The 21661-nt window shown below is 35.3% G+C and overlaps 1 protein-coding gene across 4 annotated transcripts in view; it reads right to left on the bottom strand.

Annotated features, from left to right (window-relative positions):
- Window positions 1-21661, bottom strand: part of ULK4 (unc-51 like kinase 4) — a 206844-nt gene that overhangs the window by 36767 nt on the left and 148416 nt on the right. For all 4 annotated transcript variants that reach the window (XM_053974409.1, XM_053974389.1, XM_053974402.1 and 1 more), the window contains exon 34: window positions 17846-18031. In XM_053974409.1, the coding sequence (XP_053830384.1) occupies window positions 17846-18031 (186 nt within the window). The remainder of the gene's footprint in view (window positions 1-17845; window positions 18032-21661) is intronic.

Below are 21661 nucleotides of genomic sequence, written 5' to 3'. Positions count from 1 at the left end.
GATTAATGGTTTTCATGGGCAAACCACTGTTTGGTTTCCATAGGGGAAATTGGTTTTCATCCTATTAGAAACCCAATGTCTTCTTCAGTTTCTACTTGCAGTAATATTCAAACATACACAATAATACATTTTGGTTAGAATCCACTAGTTGAAGGCCAAAAATGGTCATACAGAAACAAGTAGCCTTCATTTCACTAATGATAGAAATAGGAGTTTGAAAGTTATTGAAGATTCATTCAATTATTAACACAGATCCATATAATTGCTAGCACAGATTAATTAGTAAAATGTGCTACCTCCTTGATAAGAACCATAATAATACTAATGGAACAAAATCAAGCTTTGAAAGTCTCAAAGTCATTTGCATGCAATCTTTTCTGTGAGGTGTCTCAGTATACCATATATAAAACCAATTTTTGTTTGAAATTTGACTGAATTTCATGAAGGACAAATGTTTAAAATAAATATAAAAATGAGACAAAACTTTCATTTAGGATTAAAACTTTCTCTTTTCTGCTGAAACTTTTTCCCTCTAATGATACTTCATTTGGCTTGATCCCCTTCCCTCCCCAGTCCTTTTCGTCGATCAATAAACCAATGTTGGTTAAACATACATAAAAATCAGGGTCAGAAAGGCAGACTTGCCAAATTCAAATATGTACACTAAATATTTCCTTCCCAAAAAGTTGTGTTCAGCTTGTCAAGGCTGAAAACTTCAGAGGTGAAGTACCTGTATTAGGTATGTAAAGGGAATATATTTTGTCTTAAATATTTTTGAAGTACTACAACTACTATTCTGCCATTCAAAATCAGAAAGAAAATTATTTGCTAAAAATGTAAGCTGTCACAAACACATTCATTTCCTTTCTTGAAACTTTTCTTAACTGCAAGAAAAAATTCTGCCTTCTCAAGACATCAGCTTCAGTAAAGAGAAACACTTTTATTAATGGCCACTGCAAAAGATTAATTTGACTCGCATTGCATCCTATCAATATTCACTGCTGTTTCCACAAGCACTGCAAGAAAATTAACATTGGCTTTGATTTTTGTTACCAGTTCCCAAGTTTTAACCAAATCTATTTATCTCCATCTTCAATAAGCCAAAACATTTTTCTTTGATATGATTGTTCATCCAGACTGAAAAAGTAAGAAGTCAAAAGGATTAAAACTATTAGACTCCCTCCTCAGTGACACTGCTAACATGCACATAAGTGGAGGATGCATTTCTTGAGAGATGTACATGAAATCTCTCATAACACCATCTCACGTTGCTCTCTTAGCTGCATTTCTGGGCCATTTGAGTGGAAGCACACCAATCAATATCAGCCACATTTATGAGCAGAAGTGGATTTTGAGGAGCTAAAAAAAAATCCCTGTGATAGAATAAAAACATGAAAGAAAAAATACAAATTCAACTGAGAAGTAAAAGATAGTAGGTCCCATTTTAATTAACACTATTTAAAATTCAGGCTTCCAAGAACTACATCAAATTCTTCCAGGGCTCAATAACACTATCAAATTCATTTTCTTTTTTGAAAACTTCAGGATATGAGTGCACTTTCTGAGTATCATACCTATCTAATTTCTGTATGCAGAATGGATAGTACAAATCCTCGTCAAGAAATTCTGCTATTCAAGGTTAAGCTCAGATGCTCTTGTACAGGGATACTTCTACCTGTCTTCTATCTTGCACCTCCTCTTCCTTCCTTCTTTGCTTCAGATCACAGTCAGTTTTAAATCTATGATTAAACTTTCATGAGTGGTGATTTCTACAATGTTAAAACTATAAACCTCAGTTTTTTATAAACCTCAGTTTTCAAATGTAAGAACATTAACATATTTGTGGATTTTTTACTCTGGGACTTCACAGGAGTGTGTAATGATCATTATGAGTTGCTCCACATTTTAAAATTAATAATCAGATTTGAGCTAGAGCTGCAATGGTAAAAACACCATCTGAGGACAAACCACTAAAGTGTCACGCAGAAGAGTCTGCCCACATACTCAGCTCAATGGCTTTGAGATTAGAATTTGGAAAGTACTGTAAGGAGATTACTATGTGGTAAGTGGTAGAATTCTAGAAAACTATTGAAACCACTAATTAGTTAACTAGAAGCACCATAATTTTTTGCATTAGAATATCAAGATATTCTTCCATAAATTATTTTATGTAAATGAAACAATAATTTACGAGAACATAATCCATTAAAATCAATGTCAATGATTTTAGACAAAAACAGCAGAAATATGACATAAAAATCAGAAGTGAATCTAGACCACAGTTGTAAATGCTGCTTGGCATTTAAACTGAATTTAAAATTCATACAGGGCAGTGAGACTTCATGGGACTTGGGAAACTTTTCTCCAAAGGAAATCGCAGCAGAAATAACAGAAAGGAAAGACAGATCCCTTTCCTCAGAAACTCCTCCCAAATATATCAGTAATTGAAGCAGTGCATCCTGAAGCAGCAGGAAGCATTCAATTGCAGAACATGCTGGGTTGCCTACTATCATAACTCTAGCAGTACCTGAACACTTCCCAAACAAGTAAGAGTTTGCTACTTTTCCACCTAAAGCAAAAATAACAAATGAGGTGGTAGGCATGCAAAGAAACTTTTAAAAGATACTAACAAGCTGAAGAGAGGAAATTTGCTTCCCATAAGGAAAGTCAGAGGAAAATACTTCAGCACAGTTCTTTCTGTTCACATTAATGAAATATATACTTAAAGTGGTAATTTTGTTAGTGAAAGTGATTGTTCATTTATTCATCCTGCTCCTGCTCCAGAAGATTCTGGTCAAAGTCATGGACTATGACTTTGTGTCTATACACAGTTCCAAGTATGAGAAATAAAACCCTCTAAACAGAAATAACATTGACAGCTATAAGAGACATGGAGCAAGCATGAAAGCTGAGCAAGTTGATACCTATCGTCTCAGAAAGTTCATACAGTAGCTAGACTTGCACATAGTGACAGAAAAAAAAATTGTGAAATTTGTGACCAATATTGTGACCAATAATTTGTGAAATTTGTGACCAATTGTGAATATTGTGACCAGTATTTTCTCTGACTGGAGAACAGTGCGAACCATGCAGTACAAGTTAATAATACTGGTATATCAGTCTCCAGGTACACTGACAACATGATGACCCTATTTTGCTCCCAAAAGCACAAAACTTTTCAGCGTAGAAAGGTTTCTAGAACTTTCTTTTAAAACTTCGTATTGGGACTTGCTAACAGCTTCTCTATGCTTGATCACATCTCCTCCAGGCCAGAAAGAAGTATCTTGCCTTGCTTTCCTTTAGGATGTTGTGTTTCAGTAGGGTACTAATGACAGAAAAAACTTTTGCTTTCTATTTTGTAGACTCTGAAATATCACCCATCCAGTTACAGGAGCTGGAAAAGTGTCTTTTGCTATGACCTCCCACCATGGCTTATCTATGCCAAGGAATATAATACTGAAACTCCCAATAATGGGATTACAAGTACCAAAGATCCTATAATACATAAACTAATACGAATTATTATACTGCAGAAATCACTTTGTATAATGACAGAATTAGGAAAAAAATGTGTCTGCTTTTTTTTCTGACAGGTTTCAAGTTGTTTATTTGCAGATCCACTGAAGTTGTCAAAATAAACCAGGAAAATAATCTACATAAATCACCCTAGGTGCTATGTATAAACAACACTTATTGCAAGGAATCAATTAAAAAAAAAACCAAAAAAAACAAACCCAAACAAAGCCAAAACAATAAAGAGATGAAACAAGAATGTATTTTTTTTCCTGTCGGTATATAATCTTACTTCCAGATCTAATTCATTAACAAAGATTATATCAGATATATTTTTGCTTTGTATATTGTGTAATCAAACTAGCTTAGACATCTCCAATAATGAACATGTTGCTATTACTATAAAGTCATATAAAAGTAGGTGAGCAGCTGTAGCCTAATAAACACACAGTTGAACAAAGGAAACTGCTGACAAGCTGCGATCTTGTTTTAATGTAAATTCTCATGTGTTCACATCATATTTTAATTGTACACAACAATAAATAAGTTTCTGTCAGTAACAGTTTCTCGTAAATGGGCTAATGCTAATTATCCCCCTATTTTCAACTACATAGTTTTAGTGAAAAGATTAATGTCAGGAAAATAACACAAAAATAATGAGCTTTGCCAGCCATTTGAGTGGCAGTAAATATTATACTTTTCTTGATTTGATTTTCCTATTTTTATATGAAAGCTGTGACAACTCTCTCATAAATTACCTCAATATTTCAAACATTACATCTAGCAATATATTAATTATGGAAGAAATATATAACATGTTTCCCTAGATTTTTCTTCAGGTTTGTTGTAGTGGTGAACTGAAAGCCAAAATTTGCAGCTCTAGCACCACCACTGAATTTAAGGGCTGGTCTTTCTTACATCTGGAAATATATAATTAAGTATGTACAAGTCTACCTTCTCTCCTGGCCTTTTTTCTGCACTTGGTATTAGGAAATATGTTTGTTTGGTCTGAAATAACTTGTACTAGTCAGACGAATTATTTTAGCTCTGACTAATGGTAATATACATCATCAAAAGGAATGGTTATTCAGTGAACAGTTAAAAATAAAGAGCTCCTTGAGCCAACCGAGTGATACAAACTCACTTTTTTAATCAGATTGATCCTTCTAGTTACATGTCTTAAGTTTCCAGACAAAACCAAGACCACAAGCTTGAGACAAGCCTGAGACACAAAGCTTGAGACACAAATGTGAGGCTTGCATTCTGCAGTGGTCCCTAGACCAGACACACATACTTTCTGTACTGCAAGTGTGGTCTCAGGTCTGGCTGGAGCTCAGCTCCTCCTGCATGGAGGAACCTGGATGCTGGAGCACACTGCATGGGTGAGTGCACCTGTGCTGGCAGCCTTGCAGAGCAGTGGGGCTCATGGAAGACTGAGGGGTGCAGAGGCCTCTGCACCTACAGCTGCTTTATTAGTGCAGGACCAACAGCTGTCCAGCTATTTCATGTATATTGGTTGGTTTTCTGTTTGAAACAGAAACATTCCTTTTGCTTTCCTTAAAATAAATTGATGGGCTGTAACATTTGTGTCCCACATGACATTAGCACGATACCATTAAATATTGTATTATTGAGTCTTTTGGATCAGGGTTCAAGTAACTTGCTATTCTCACTATAATTGTGATTGTGGCTAGAAAACATCCCTAGAACACCTCATCCAATGATGACACTATAATTCATGGTGGTTTTGATGCCCCTTCTCATTCCTTACAGCGTTTCTGAATAAACACTGCTTCACTGAAGTGCATTCCCCACTTTGGACTTTTTTTTTTTTTTTTGCAGCAGAGTGGGAGATACATCCCTGCTCATCAGAGGGGAGAAAAGAAAGCTACATGAGAAGTACCATAACCTCTAACCTCTTTTCTTCCTTTCTTCTGGAACAGAAAGGCTGCAAGCTGAACCCCAGTAGGTTCGGTGGGAAGCTGGATCAAAGCAGCACTACGGAGAGGACGGGCTGTACAAAGCAGGACGTGAGATTCTTCTCACATTAAAATCATTATATTCAGCAGTCTCAAAATCTAATGTGTTCCATATTGTTTAGGAATTACATTCAGAACTGCCATGCTGCCAAGATATTAAGAGAGTGTTCATCACTCATTTACATTTCTCACCTCTACCCATTTCAAGCCATCATTATTTTTCTTTCTCACTTACAGATGTTAAGCAGTAGTCAGTGCTGCTCCTTTCACATTCCAATCCACATCCTGCCACTGTTCCCTTCACCTGGCTTTACTCCCAGATGTTCGGGGTCACTAAATCACTGTCAGAGTGATTACATTTGTATTCCACCTTCTCATCCAAGTTCAAGTAGAAGTACCATAATTTTTCAAGTTCTGAAAGTACTCTACAAGGTATTAGGTAAAAGTTGAATAAAACAATCTTGGCAGATTGATGTTTGGCTGCTTTTATTTTCTAGTAGGGATAGACAAATCTGGTTCATCTCATTTCAAAGCCATTTGAACTTAATGGGTCAAAAGCTTGATTACATTGTTACTGGCTTCATCTCCCAGTTAAAACAATTTGTTGAAAGGGAAGTGAGGAAAAAGACAGATACAAGCTTCACAACCCAAAAGCCAACTGATTCTAGTTTAGTTTGTAGGAAGACTATCAGGCTTCTCACATAACTTAGTCTCATATTACAGCATCCTAATTCATTATATTTTGTCTTCTTCAAAAGTACAATTGAGGGAACTTTAATATAATCAAAATTCTTAAAAAAAATGTGTCATATTCCATGGAATTTCTGGTTCCTCATCAGTTCTTTGGTCTCTTCTTTCAATCCTTTTATAAGAGAAATAAAGGACTAGGACTTAGAGTACCTAATGATTTTGTCACCCAAATCAGAGAAACTTTTGTAGATGTGACATTCATAAGGAAGTAATTAGTACTTCCAAGAAAACAAATTTCCTTAGGAACCTCTGTAACTAAATTTGGAAAATTAAGCTATTTTAAATCCTTGCAATTTTAAAAACTTTTAGCCATTACATAGATGGAAATACTAAAATCCAGGATAAATTATAACTTAATGAGAGAATTTAAAAGGATTACAGAAGAGCATATAAGCCTAATAGGTGCACACACGCAAGCCCATAACAGTATGGTAATGCAATTATGTGCTCTTGAGATTATAAATAGCTATGCAAACCTTAAGTATGAAGCTGTAAGAGGGAAAATAAATTTTTGAAATATGCAGTGGTCAAAATGTAAGATGAGAGAAGGTATTTTACCACTAAAATTGGTCATCCAATCTCCAACATCTATTGCTTTCAGCTTCATTAAAAAAAAAAAGTTTCAAGAAAAAAAAAAAAAACAGGAGCATCTGGAACTAAGGAATGGAGTGAAGAATCAAAACCATACAACTAGAGGTGGAAATGTAGAATAAGACATGTTAAGAAAAAGATCCTATCAAATATAATGGTGATATACAGACTGGAAGATTCTATAAAATCAATCATGATTAAATAACATCACTTCCAAAATGTAATATATATTTAATCTTGGAACTACAATTACACGAATAAATTGCATGAGCATCTCTCTGATGCCATCAGAGCTTCTCAGTGGAGCAACAGTCTACTTCAGCAATTCTGAGAGCATATTATTTAGGTCTTTCAATATTATCTGTAATTTCTTTTTCAGTAGTGAGAATTTTCCTCACCAAACTAAAAGAAATATTGCTATATTAGCAGAGTCGAGGTCTCACATAACCGACTGATACGTGTTGCACAAACTACTCCTATCTGTCTTAGAGTTATGGACTTTGAAAATAAATATTGTGTGCCATTTTGTGAATACACCCCCATTTATATTGCAAATACTAAACAGTACTAATGGCTTAACATTACAGGAGCCCTGATCTTTATAAACCACAATTCCTTTTATGCTTTATGCACACCTGCTGTTTTATCACATATGCTAAAACTTACCTTTTATAGTATTTAAATACTGGTAGTACCTTGCAAAAAAGTAGCAGTATGAGGATGTGTAAATATACTCATTTTCATGGGAATTATTTGATTTTTAAAGATTAATGTTACATTGATTTTAACTCTAACATGCTTTGTGCAGACTGTTGCTCTAATGAACATAAGTGACATACAGTTACTCAGTAAGGACTCTTAAAATTTTACAGCTCACAAAATGCTGCTTTACTAATAAGCTCTGCAGAGCTTTTCTGCTCCAGTACTCAGGACAAGCAGCCCTGTGCCCAAGCTCCCTTGGGAAATTCTGCCTTTCTATCTCCTCAAGCCCATTGCAGGGAAACCTCTGCCCAGAGCACACATAGAGAGCCCTGTGCTGGCACTTCCCTGGAAACACTGGCCTCTTGCATGAAAAGCCGCAAAGGAAGCATTCAGTCAGAATGAGCAAAGGGTATTCTACCTTGACTCTTTCTTCTATTTTTAAGTGATAAAATGGGACAATAGTAAATTGCAGTTACAAATAATGTTTTTTTTTGTTTAAATTATTATTCTGATAGATTCCACTGTTTAGCATACCCCCCCCCCAACATCGCATATCTATACATCACATCCTGTATATATGGCAGATTATATGTTCAATTTGTTTAGCACAGGCAGGGCAGGTTTTGCTTTAAATTATCTTTTTCTGATCTGATTCTAACATGCAGTAACTCTATACATTACAATTTCAAAGGATTTACAGCACAAAAATCAGATTTTCATCCATGAGGTAAAATATGCGCTATGGCACATACCATTTTGACTTTTCAATGTCTACTGTACTTATGCTCCACAGTAGTTCTCTTGCAATTAAGTACACCAATATAATTCCTTTAAAAAATTATTTTAGATCATTGGAACGATTGGATGATATGAAATTACATGCACCTGTTGACTCATTATTAATGAACACTCCATATTTCTGGAAGAAGTACTCTTTTACGGATATTAAAGAATTTAGGAAATCATAAGTTTTTGACAAGACTGGGAATTGTGTGTCTACTTCAACACTCTCAAAATGCCCCCTGAGTGGTCTAAAAAAGCAAGCTGTATAAGCAGAGTAGAGCTGGAATGTAAATAGTGAGATATTCTTATGCTGCATCATATGAACTCATCAACTAGGCACTGCATCTCAGAGAAAGCATCTGCTGTGTGAAATTTAGGACAGTAATTCGCACCCATAGAACACTGAATTACCACAAATTACATTTGTTATAAATTTATAATGATGTTCATATAAAAACATTACATTTTAATAGTTTAATGAAATGACAGCACTGGGCACTTTATAAATGTTTAACTAGTAGAGTCTTCATAATTTAAAATGCTGATGTTACATCACTGAAGATGCTGGGTTGAAACACTTTGAACTTGGAAAGGAGGGTAAGTTACAGTAGAAATCTCCTGAAAACCTAACCTCAATACACACAAATGCTATTTTTAAACTTAACTTTGTTTCATTTACATCGACCACAGTCATCTGAAATTGTGCAGCACCATGTTCATAAAGCACAGATGTGCTTTATGATAACATTGAATGATAACATTGCAGGGATTAGCCTGTGAGCATGGGCTCTCTGTTAGGGAACCTTAGAAGTAGGTCCTTGTTGTTAACAAATGCCTTAACCAAATTTTAGATGCATGAGATATCCAGGAAAAAAAATTAAGTATTTTGCTTTCTTCTATTGCACTTATGTTTTGACTGATACTTCTAAAGTAATTTTCACCTTTGATCTTTCCAACAATCTCTAACTTCCTAAACAGTGCCTTAATTTTGCTCTAAATGGTCATATTTCTCGGTCTCATTGCCATGACCAGCATACCTTTGTTCTACTTCTATATATTTATTCACAATTTCCATCAGATAGATAACCCTATATCTGAAATTCCCTGTCAGGGTTTTTGTCTCCTTTGTCTAATTTACGTGCCTCAGAGTCCCCTATCTTCACAGCCTGATGGCCAAGGACTGTCTCCCTCTCCAATAAAAACACTCCAACTATATTCCCTGTTTATCTGCATCCACACACTGCTTTTAAAATCAAGCTCTGTACGACCTGTAAATTTGCTCATGGCAAGATTTTGGAAAACACCAGCTTTTCAGCAACGCTCCAGCCTTATAAGATGAAGAGAACAAGGATACAGACAAGTGAAATACAGCTAATGATTGTGGGATGCCTTGTAAAAGTGCATATATTGAAATATAGTTTAAAAATCAACTTTTTTTTTCAATAGTTTTATTATTTTAATAGTTTTTTCAATAGAAAGAAACATTAGCAAGGTAAATAAGGGAGCAATGAGGATTAACAAAGAGGTTATGTCAAGACCTTTTACTCTGATTGTCCACTACTAGGTCATTTAGAAGTCAAAGGAAGGAGCACTCCTTTTCAGTAGGGAATCTAACTCCTACATAAGATTTCACCCTGGTACACCATAGTTAAAAATTTCTTGTCACAATGTAACAGACTATTTCACCTTCAGTAAACTTGTCAGCAAGAAGATGGAGCAAGAGAATGGATGTAATGAAAAAGGGAGGTCTTGTTGAAGGGTTTACAATATAAGTTTGCAAAAACTAATTGTAAACCATTTTACATGTAACTGTATCTCATCTTCAACACTGGCAACCAAAATTTTCCAAAGCTCTTTTAGTTTCTGGTAGCAACTTCACATGAAGACTAAAGATTTCAAAATACTATGACCATAAGAATTTAAATTTTTAATAAAATGAAGATTGAATGAAGATTCTTTTATGTTAGTAATGAACTAGTCAAATATTCATACTTGCTTGCACAAGAACTGATCATTGTTCAATGATCTGTTTTACCCAGAATGGTGATTTTGAGTCAAAATATTTCCTATTAGGAAGAGTCACTTTCAGGCCATTTCTTAATCCTATTTTGAATACAGGAAACAAGCTGGATTGTTCTCTGGAGCAAGAAATTATTTTTTACTATGCTTGGATTGAGCTAATCACAATGAGGTCCCAGTCTACAGACTAATGAAATTCAGTTATAATAATAATGAAAGCAGCACCTACAGCTCATATGCTCCCATTAATGCTACAGAACATGGAAATATGTGCAACTTGGTATTAAAATTCAAGCTGAGAGAAGATTTTTAATAATTCAATCCTATTTGATTTATGTTAATAGATTCTCTGCAGCAAAATGTTATGTGAGGACCATGATTTTAGCACAGGTTCCATGAAGCCTAGTGTTTCTGATACAATAGGCTTTGGGGCTCCAATGATCAGCAATTAAAAAAAAAATCTCTCACCTTAGATCCAATTAAAATAAAATTTTGATTTTCAGAGTTGCAAAAACATTCTTGACACTTTGAATTAAGAATATCCCAAGACACACACAAAAAAAGAAGATACATTGTGTTTGTAGTTAGAGATACACAGGGCTATAAACCATATTACATAAAGTGAATTAGTAGCCCTACCATTCACCATCCCAGCCTTCTCAGCCACAGAACCGATATTATTCTACATCTCATTTGATACAGCAATTGTAGTCAGAGACGTACTAAATTCACTCAGCAGAACAGGATTCTGACGTAGGCAGAAATATGTGATCCCATAACCATGGACAATCTTATCAAGATTTAAATATTTGTGTTTAGTATTAGCAGAGGAAAAAAAAAAAAAAGAAAAAGAAAAACAATAGAGCATTCCTGTACCATCTAGTGCTTTGGGTCACAAAATAGCAAAGTTTTCTCCAATCTGGTAAGAGCTAGAGAACTCCTAGACAGGATCCAAAGTGACAAGATGGAGGAAGATAAGAATTCCAGGGACTGCATCAGTCACTGAGACTTATTCATGGATACTCATTCTGTTTCATTTCATAAGACAGAAAGATAAACACTGGAATAAACCCCATCAGTATTTAATTTTAAAATGCTGTGCTTAAGAATTCTGGCCAACCGAAAAAAGGTTATTGTAAAAATCAAAAAGGTAAATTAAAAGGAAGGCAATCAGAAATGGAAAAGGCCTATTAGAATTATATCAGTGCTCTAACCAAATGTGTAAATCTAAATATCATACTATTCTTCGTCCTCCTCCAGTAGAAAGCATAGAAAGCAAATGTCAAAAAAAGAGTAAGTCAAGACATTGCTAACATATTGTCCTACTACGCAGCATCCTGAAAACACTCCATGAGTTTCTCAAAGTGTAAGTGAGTCGGAATTTAGCCCTTCACAAACTCCATAAGCCAGGCATACAGATGAAACATGCACATGCCCCTTAAGGTGAAACAGTAGCTAATAATTCCAGATTAAAAATGAAAATTCTTATCAGACTTATAGTGGAAGAACTGTGTCTGGGATTTCAATACTCAGAATCTAGTTAGACCAGGCAAAATTAACCACGTATAGTACTATAAAGAATGCCATGGGATCTCAAATGTAACTAATCTTCAGGATCCCTCTCACATCTGGATAGCCTAAGTGTTACTACACACACAAATAACATCTTCATGCAGAACTTTAAAAAGTGTTTTTTGAAAAGCTGTGTTATGCTTAATAGCAAGTATATAATTATAGATGAAATAATACATATCTTAGGACCTGGTATTGCTTGTAGAATGCATGACAACAAACTGGATTAATAAGTTTTGATTATACAAAAATCCCACTGATTAACTGTTTTCCTTCCCAGCTATTGAAAATGCCTTACTAAGCTTAAAAAAAAAAATCTGCTATCAGGTTTTAATGGTGGAAGTGCACTATTTCATTTCCATGAGCATTTGGTAGAGCCTGTATGACATTACAAACTGAACAAAAAGTTCAAAGCTTCAGTACTACTTAACACAACAAAAAAATCCAAATTACTCAGATAAATTTATTAATATTGGCTCAATTTTCATTCTGGTAAACAATGAAGTGCTGCATGGGGGCTGTGCCACAAGAGAATTATGCCCATCAAAAAATGAAGTTCTTTAAATTACACTAATTATACTCTTCATATTTAAATAATTGTTTATTTGTTGTTTAAATTGTATTAGAGTAGTTGTGATTAGCTGCATACATCTTCTGAGTAATTTAAACCAAATTTTTTTAAACCTTTGGTGTAAAATCGAATGTACTGCTTCCTGAGCAATGGCAATGGCCTGGCGCAGCAATCTAACTCACAAATGCCTCTGCAGACTATTCATATTCATTAGGAACACTGTAGCATTTTTTATTTAAAAAGTGTTATGGCTTTGGTCAAACCATAGGCAAAACTCAAAAAGCCATACTTAGAAGCTTACTTTGCAGCTAGATGAAAACCCAGTGGAGGAGGAGGGGAGAACAGTCTTATTTGCCCCTGGAGACAGGGTGATTTTACCACTCTGCTTGTTGCCCCTGTGTCAGGGTATGGCAAGGCCTGAAAGCACCATGGCAGAAGGCTGCCAAGTCACCGTGGGAGCTGGAGGCCTCCCCATCTCTCATCTCTGGAGATCCTCTCCAATTTAAAAAATTGGATCCTCTCAAATTAAAAACCTCCTGCCTGAGTGTGCAAGCAGAAGGAGCTTCACCACACAGCAGGAGGGTAAAGGTGCATTTTCCTTCCCATGTATTTATTTCAAAGGATTTTGAGCAACACATCCTGTTATGATCTGCATAATGTATCCTAATGCTGATTAGCTTCTTCCTATTTGGGAGGATCTAAGTTGTTTGTATCTAATGAAATGCTCCCTTTTAACATATATACAAAGGTAATATCTTAAGGATTTTATTATTGTAGACTGAAGACAAAAAAAGATGGTCTGTAAAGAAGGGATGCAGGCTTGGTAACAATTTGAAAATAAGAGATTAACACTAATGAAGGATAGAAATTGTTCCTGTAAGAGCCACCCAAATTTTAAAAACATGTATAATTTCAGGAAAACTTGTTTGTACTGAGTATACCTATACATGTCAGCAACCCACAAATGAGTAGTGTGTTCACAGTCTAACAACCATAGCTGTCATAAAATTATTCCTTAGAACAATAGCATATTATGGATTATCTTAGCAACTAATAAAGTTAATTAGTTAAGGCCACTTAAAAGATTCAGATCAGGAGTAAGATGCGTAAAAAGTTTTCTCCAGCTGATTTGAGATTGAGTGCTGTGTTCCCTCAGCAGGAGATTTGCCAACAGGTTTCTGCCTTTTAAGACCATGGGAAAACAGACCTCTGGGAATTGCTGCACAAGCACCTCCTTCTGGCACTGAGTCTTTGGAGCTGAAGCTGCAAAAAGGATGCTATCTGAGAAACTCTTGGGATTTTGCTTTACCTTCTGTGAGGGAAGTTCCCTATAGATGTACTAGTGGGAATCTACTGAGGAGCAAACCTCCAGCAAGAAGTTCAACTTATTGAGGGATTGCAGAACTGCTACTCTAAATCAAACAATTGTGTACTTGGACTGCTTATCTCTCCAAGCTCTAAATGTCCTCATAAGGCATGATCAGGGATTAATGTAACAGGGATCTAATCTGGGACCTATTGCGATAAAAATTTACACATATATTTTCATATACAAACATGGAACTGTCTATTCAAGAGAAGCAAATGCAGCAGATCTTTGTATAAAACTGAGGATGATATCAATGCTAATCTACATGACAGAAACACTTAAGGACTGCATGATTTGAATGACATCTTAAGACACAGTGATCAGTGGTTCCCCAGGCTTTGGTACATTTAAAACAGGTTAGTAAACTTGCCTGCAGGTATATAGTGATGCTCTTGCTGTGACTCAAATTTGCAGGGAAATGAAATTAGAGTTCAGTAGTCCTACAATGAAGTTAATGAATGTAATGGAATTTTGCCACAGTTCATGTATTATCATTCTAGCCTTAATGTCTTACTACACAGCGTAAAATGATTTGAGAAATTCTTATACATATCCCCATGGGGTATAGGACAGACAGATGACATCCTAAATGTCTTAGCTGCTCACAAAAAAAAAGATGAAAAAACTTTTTGACACTTGTGAAACACATATTAGTGAAAATGAGATTCTAGAAAGACAATCAGGAGAAAAAGGTGTAATTTAGGTAGAACTCAATAGCCTTTCTGACAACTATACAAGGGAACATAAGTTCCCTCTTCACTGTGAGTGCAGAAAGCCTAATATTTACTCATTTTTCTCAGAGGAATTTTTCCTTATTACTGTATGGAAGTAAAAAATAGTGTTCTCTTCTTCTGAAAGCTGAAATAATTTATTTGTGAGCTGCAATCCCACAGTGATTATGTGTCCAGTAGAAAGATATTGGCTAGTTCTATAAAAATGCCTTTACATTACATACTAGATGATAAATTGGGATGGCAGAGAATTTTTTTTCTCCCTGAGGAAAAAAAGAAATTAAAAACTTCTCAGTAAAGCAGGCAAACCTCAACTACTTGCTTCCCAAATGAAAATTTCTTCTGCTTCATTAAAAAAATATTTTTTTATCTAGGTAATTTACGGGACTCATAATCAGATGCACTATATCTTCACAGAAGAGATGGAATGATGAGATAGTGATTTCCATGACAAGTGGCAGGAGAGATTTTCAGAACTAAAAAAGCGAGAGATCACTCTTCTGACGTCATCAATCAGTTACAAAAATGCTTCTAAAATAGAGGAAGTATATCTGAATAGCAGCATTGTCTAACCCAGGATGAAGCAATCAGAACAAGAGAGTTAGTGCAAAGGCTGAAGGAAAAAAACCTCCAAACCCTGTTCCTCGATTCAATAATTTTATTCAGTTTCTGTTCATTTTATCAGTGGCAGTGAGAGAACATTCTTGTAAAAAAATGAGTTAACCTGTGCTTGACAGAACCCAAAGCTTTGAAATCTAAGAGGTAATTACAAAGAAAAAAGAAAGAAGACTGTCAATGCTGCCTCTTTAGAGCTTTTAGATATCTTTACTTACACAGTTACAGAAGTTAGCTCAAAGCATATTTTCTCTCCTAATGATTCTTCTTTACAGCAAAATAAAACTTATAAAAGGTTGTGTTCATAGTGATTTCAGTATTAAGTTTGTACAAAGTCTGGCCTATATCTTTATTTCTGTTTAAGAATATGCATGCAACAAAATTGTAGGAAAACAATTAGTGAAGAAAGTGCTGCAAGAAGTTTATATTGCCCTGCAGTCAATTTGCTGGTCAAATTTGACAATGATCATTAAAACACCTGAACAAAACAAAATAAAGTCAAATCTCCCAACTTTTTTCAAAAAACCTTCCACCCACTGGAGATAAAACACAGTGGTTTAATCATTAAGTTATAAGAACATATAGATATGAGATTCCATTTCATCAAGGTAAGGTAATCTTGTACATCAACAAATCCTCTGATATGCCTTAAACTGAAGGCTCTGAAATTGTTCTATCTGTCTCCACTGGCTCACTGCAATCATGTAAAACACTTGAATCAAGGTTAAGTAGTCACACTGCTATGCCCTTCCACATTTCCAGCAATACATGCCACAAAGGCATCTGTAGCACAACCACATGGGGCTCTTTTCGTACATTCCTGTCTTACACAAGCAACACCTGTGCCTGTACCAGCAAAGTCAATGTAACCACAAACTGAAAAATTGCTCTGTATAAGCACTGATTTGCAACAATGAAAACTGGTGCATATACTGATCTCTCCATTAAAATATTGCTCAGATATATAAAAAGAAAAACACTGCTCTAGGCTACAAAATTCAACTGATGTGGGCTGAATCCTTCTTAAATGGATATGATTATATTTCAATGTCTTTTGTGATTACGACAATTTTGACAAGATAATAATCTCCTCTGAACAGGACTTTTTAAGGTTTAGAGAAATAACATATGATTTATTAAATAATCTGTCAAATTATCTATGAACCCTGCTTTCAAAAGAAATCATATGATCTCATTACAATAATTACTGAAAATCTATGCCTGATGTTATAAATAAGAAGTACCAGGTATACAAAGGAGAGAACTGGAACCTAAAGTACAGGAACTTGCAAGGTTCAAAAGGTGACTGCAGAGCTTTGTTCTCTTAAAATAGTCAACAGTATTTTCCATATTAAGTATCCTGCACACTAGGTTAACTTGTGAATGCCAGGCTTCAAAATGGAGAGAAATAACAAGTCTGTAGCTATTCTAAAATGTAATAATCTAGATATGTATATTGCAGCCTCATTTCTCTTTCCTTCCCTCACACTTTGTTTCCTTTTTACTCATATTGCCTTTGGAGAAAAGCAAAAGCCAGTTCTACATATCACAACAATTATTCAGAAAGAGTAGCAGAGGTACAAGCTAAAATCAATAGGAAGTATCTTTAGAATTTTAAACATCACATACACTTTATATATTCATGCTTCTTTCAGGGCAAGATAGGGCTGGGCAAAACAGGTAAGAAGGGTATGGTGTTTACTTTCCTGTGATGTAAGTACAGCAGGCAGGAGAAAGAGGACAAGATCTCTGAAATCTCTACAAGGGAGTTGCTTCCTTTTAATTCCTGCTGCCATGGATTACAGTCTTACTCTAGTAGTCAGCACTGCACTTGCAAAATTGAAGGATCTCCTGCCTCTTACACTGGGCAGTTATCTTCTTTTAACTGAAAGCTCCTGCTTTTGGAGAGTAAAGGATGAAGTACTCAAACAATGTGAGGTTTTTGACAATGCAGGCAAAGCTTCTTATTAAGACGCTTCAAGATAAAAGCCTATAGTATTATCTGAGAGAATGCTACAGATACCAAAAGATTTCCTTCCTAAGCTACCTGAAAAACACAAACTGCTATCATTCCACTGTGTTGGAGCAGGACAGAAGTGAACCTTCTATGTGTCAACATCATCACCAGAAGCCCCTGCGTAATTCCCACTGCCTGGCTCTCTACATTACAGCCACTCCAGCACAAGTGGTCCCTATAGCTCCGTGAGAATGAAGACTCAACAGCCCATGCACAAACCTATTCCAAGTATAAAATAGCTTTTTATTCACTGTGAAATAAGCCACTATGTGTCTGAACAGATATTTAATACTAAAAGGTTAGTTCTTTCTGAAGACATTCAGAAATTGGTTTCAATACCTTATAGAGCTGAATTACTAAACAAGTATAAAAATAGCATGAGTTATTTAAACTGCTGAATGGTTAACTGAAGTAGGAGAATTCCTACATCATTTTTGTAAGAGGTGTTAAGTGTAGAAAGCTATCTTCTCTAGAAAAGTGGAATTTAAAGATATGATATTCAACTTAGCATATTTTTGTTTTAAATTTATTTTAAAATATTTTTCCCTTGAGAGGGAAAAAAACAGTCCAAAAAATGATCAAATTATATAAAAGAAACATGCAGACTTTGGAAAAGGTTAGATGTCAACTTACCAGTCTCTTAACAATTTTCAACAAACGCTTAAGTTCTCGTGGGTCTTCTTTGGACTTCAGTACTTCAGCAAAGCTGTTCATGTTTTCTGGAGACATACTCTCCTGATTGCTCCCTCCATACAGCTGAACCAGCAATAATAAGCTCTGTGAGGCACTCAAAAATATTTCAGTATCTTCACTGGGAAGCTAAAAATGAATAAACAAAAATCAAATTCCAATTTCAGAAAATTTGCATTTCACTGGGGATTTGGAAGAGTATTAACATTTGCATTGTGACAGTGAAGAATAATTTCTAGTTGATTGACTCAGAATTCCACTAAAATAAGCTTAACAAAGTGATGAAAACATAATTTAAATATATCTACTCTTAAGCAGCAGTATAACGATACCTGCACTCTGATTCTGTCAAGTGGTGTATCTAGAGTGACATCATAACAGCACCAGAAATGTTGCTCCCAACTATGTTACTTTATTCTACTTTAAACACAAGCAGTAATAGGAAAAAGTATCATTACAGCCATGATGTCTAATCTTTTACATCATGCACACCATAAAATTTCATTTAATTATTACTAAAGCAAGCCTCTTGAGGTAGAGCACAGGCTATCTAGTTATTTAATGGATTTTAAGTAGTCACATTAGGAGGTACATTTTGAAGATTTTAAATATTTTCCTGAATTCTAACTTTTCTACACTCCTTTGAAGATCAGACACTGCAGCAGGCCCTAGCAATAGGATGGAAAATTATTTCCTGGGAAGCAAAAAAGACTTAGGGACATGACTAGAGATCATCTTTAAATGAGCTTCTGATAATATGACACCATTATCAAAATGATTTATATATTTCCTGAAAGTACAATCTGGAAATAACAAGTAGAGATATTATATTAGGCCAGTATTTGGCACTGACAATGACATTTTGGAATGACAACAGGAATGCAATGCCTAGTGTCAGCACAGAGAGCTCACAAACGCTTGTGAAAAAAAATCATAGAGGTTTCTTGGGAACAGGCAAGAGGATGACAGATTGGAAAATGTAATAGCCAAGGACTGAAGGAATTTAGTGTCTATAGCATATCAGAGGGAGGGTTAAAGTGGATTTGATCATATCCTCTCAATCATATGCAGGAAAATGCAGGCTGAGGATAGGTTAATTCCTTTGCCTGAAAAAGGACTGATAAGAGATGATAGCTCAAAACTTTAGACAAAGCAATTCAGATTAGAAGAAAGATAATACTTCGATTTCCTTTTTTCTCTTTCTCTCTTTAATAAGAACAATTAACTGCTGAAACAACTTCCTTAGAACTGAGTCAGTCTCCATCAAAGACAATTCAAATATCACAAGATTTTTTTTTTAAATAACAAAACTGTTTACTCTAATGAGGAATTAATTTAGCAAAGTCCTGTCTATATATATCCCTCAACGAAATAATTGTAATAGTTTTTTCTCCCCTTATAATCTCTGACCTGAACAAAATGTCAGTGGTAGTCTTAACCATTAGGTATAGAAGTGTAAAAAACACTTCATCATGCCCATTCATTTTTTTTTATTCTGAAAGTATTATTTACACCAAATAAGCCAGATAAAAATACAATAAACAGACTATTCTTACAGACAATAAAAGGGAAAAATATCATTTGTCGAAACACTTAATGTAATATGCCAAATCATTTCAATAATGATTACTTATTTAATTGGCAGTATGAAATCCCTAGATTTTTTTAATTTTGAGGAAAACCCATAGAGTTACTTTAAAGCAATCTGAACATATCATCAGACATACATCTCTCAAATATAATATTCCAGCAGCTATTCCCAAGGGATCTGCATGCAAATACAATCCTGTTTTCTACTAGCTTCATAGAGTTGCTGTTTAAAACAGACTGAACTGAGATGAAATCTCTGAATATATAGCCCCAAGACATATCACATTCTATTTGGCCTAATACTATGCAAGTGACAGGACCACAACAGCTATTTCTTCCTCGGTTTTGCTGTATGTTTCTTCTTCATTCCAATCTAAATGCGACTTATTTGATTATTTCCTTTCCATCATCCAGACTTCTCTAATAACATCATCAGCATAAATAGCAAATGCAAAAAGCAGGAAAAGCTACAAAGAGTAACAAGCTTTATAATTCCATTTATATTTTTAATCCTTAACAAATTGAAAAAAAAATCTGCTAATTTTGCTTGGGGCTTTGAGACAACTTTCATTTCCTTCATTGAACTAAAATGGCATTAGAGAAAGGAAGGACAACTCCTTTTTTTTTTTTTTAATGTGTCTCTCACACTTTCTAAAAGAAGCATTCCAAGCTAATTTGTTACTATATCAGTGTAGGCAGCTACATCAACAACCTCCTGAAGAACATCACAGAACAAGGATTATATTCAATTTTCAAATGTTTATTGGCTAAAGAAAGGTAAAAAATGAAAAATCTGTGAAAATTTTGGTCATAGATATATCCTTGCCTGGGTACTGCAGTGGAGGCTAATTCCCTGGGCTCTGCAGGCACAAAAGTCCCATGTTTAGTCAGTATCACAACAACTATACTTGGAAGTGAGACTGATCCCAAGGTTTTTTTCCACGATATTCACTAAATATCAGAGGAGTGGAAAGCTGTCAGTCTCCATAGAGGACTGCTCCTACAACAAATGTGAAGAAATCCATAAAGCACCACAAACATCAGCGGTTCTTCCCAACACCATGACTGTCAAGGAAGCAAACAAGCAAGTCCAGCCGGTTAGCGCTATTCCCAAGGGAGGCTTATTGCAGTAGGAACACCCAGTTAGTGAGGCAGTGGAACACTTTGCCCTAGGAGGAAGAGTTGTGCTTGGACCAATGGCCTTGCTTGGGCCTTGATTCTCTTCTGTCATGTCCAACCTTTTATCATTGCTGCTGTTCTTTGTCATCCAACAAGAGAAAGGGAAACCCTTTCAATCCAATTAAAGGAAACTTTCTGTCCAATCTGTCTTGGCATCATATAGTCTTGCTCCTCAGAGGCTTTCAGTGACCATGTTCCAAGTATCACTCCTCAGTTCCCAACACATGCCGGTTATGACATCACATTACTCAATCACCAATGCCAATCAAGTCTTTCATCCCTTTGTTGTACTTCAGGTTCTTCTGCTGCTCTGCTTTCCCAGAGTGTTAACTAGACTTTGGGGAGCAAGTTGCTGTTACCCTGGGAAAATTCAGGGCAAAACAATAGCAGGACTGGTCTTGTATGAAGATAAAAACAAGCTTGGAATAGGAAAGGCCACATTTACTCTGAAGGGAATGAGAATCACTGGCCTACAGTCTAAGTCATCAATAATTAAGGTGGAAGAGGAACTCTCAGCAATGTCCCTATTTAAGTATGTCCGCATCAGCATTTTTCTCTCACCATTTTGCCATTTTACTTCTGACAAGTAGTGATTTAGATGTCAAAAGCTGTAAGCTGGTAACCTGAAATTTAGCACTGGCTGCCAGTCAGTGTTAGTACTGGTTATAAAGAGTAGGGGATCTGAAGAACATTATAAAACAAAACCAAAGGCTGAAAATATAATAAATATCTGTAAATACAGAAAATCAAGAATGAAAATTCAGCATTCAAGTAAGTATCTCGTGTTTTATAAGAACAGGAAAAACAATCATGTTCAACAATGAATATAGATGGATGGTTCATTTCTTAATTAGATGGAACAACATTCTGATTATTTTTTTAATCAGAACAATTCAATTTGGTATGAAGTATATTTGCTTGAAATGTATTTATAGTTTTTGTTCTTTCAGGAGAGTAGAAACCCATGAAGAAACTAATTCTAACACTTTA

Source organism: Vidua macroura, chromosome 1 (assembly GCF_024509145.1).
Source record: "Vidua macroura isolate BioBank_ID:100142 chromosome 1, ASM2450914v1, whole genome shotgun sequence".
NCBI classification, from domain to species: domain Eukaryota; kingdom Metazoa; phylum Chordata; class Aves; order Passeriformes; family Viduidae; genus Vidua; species Vidua macroura.
The sequence above is the reverse complement of the archived record's forward strand: the minus strand, read 5'-3'. Positions and strand labels throughout refer to the sequence as shown.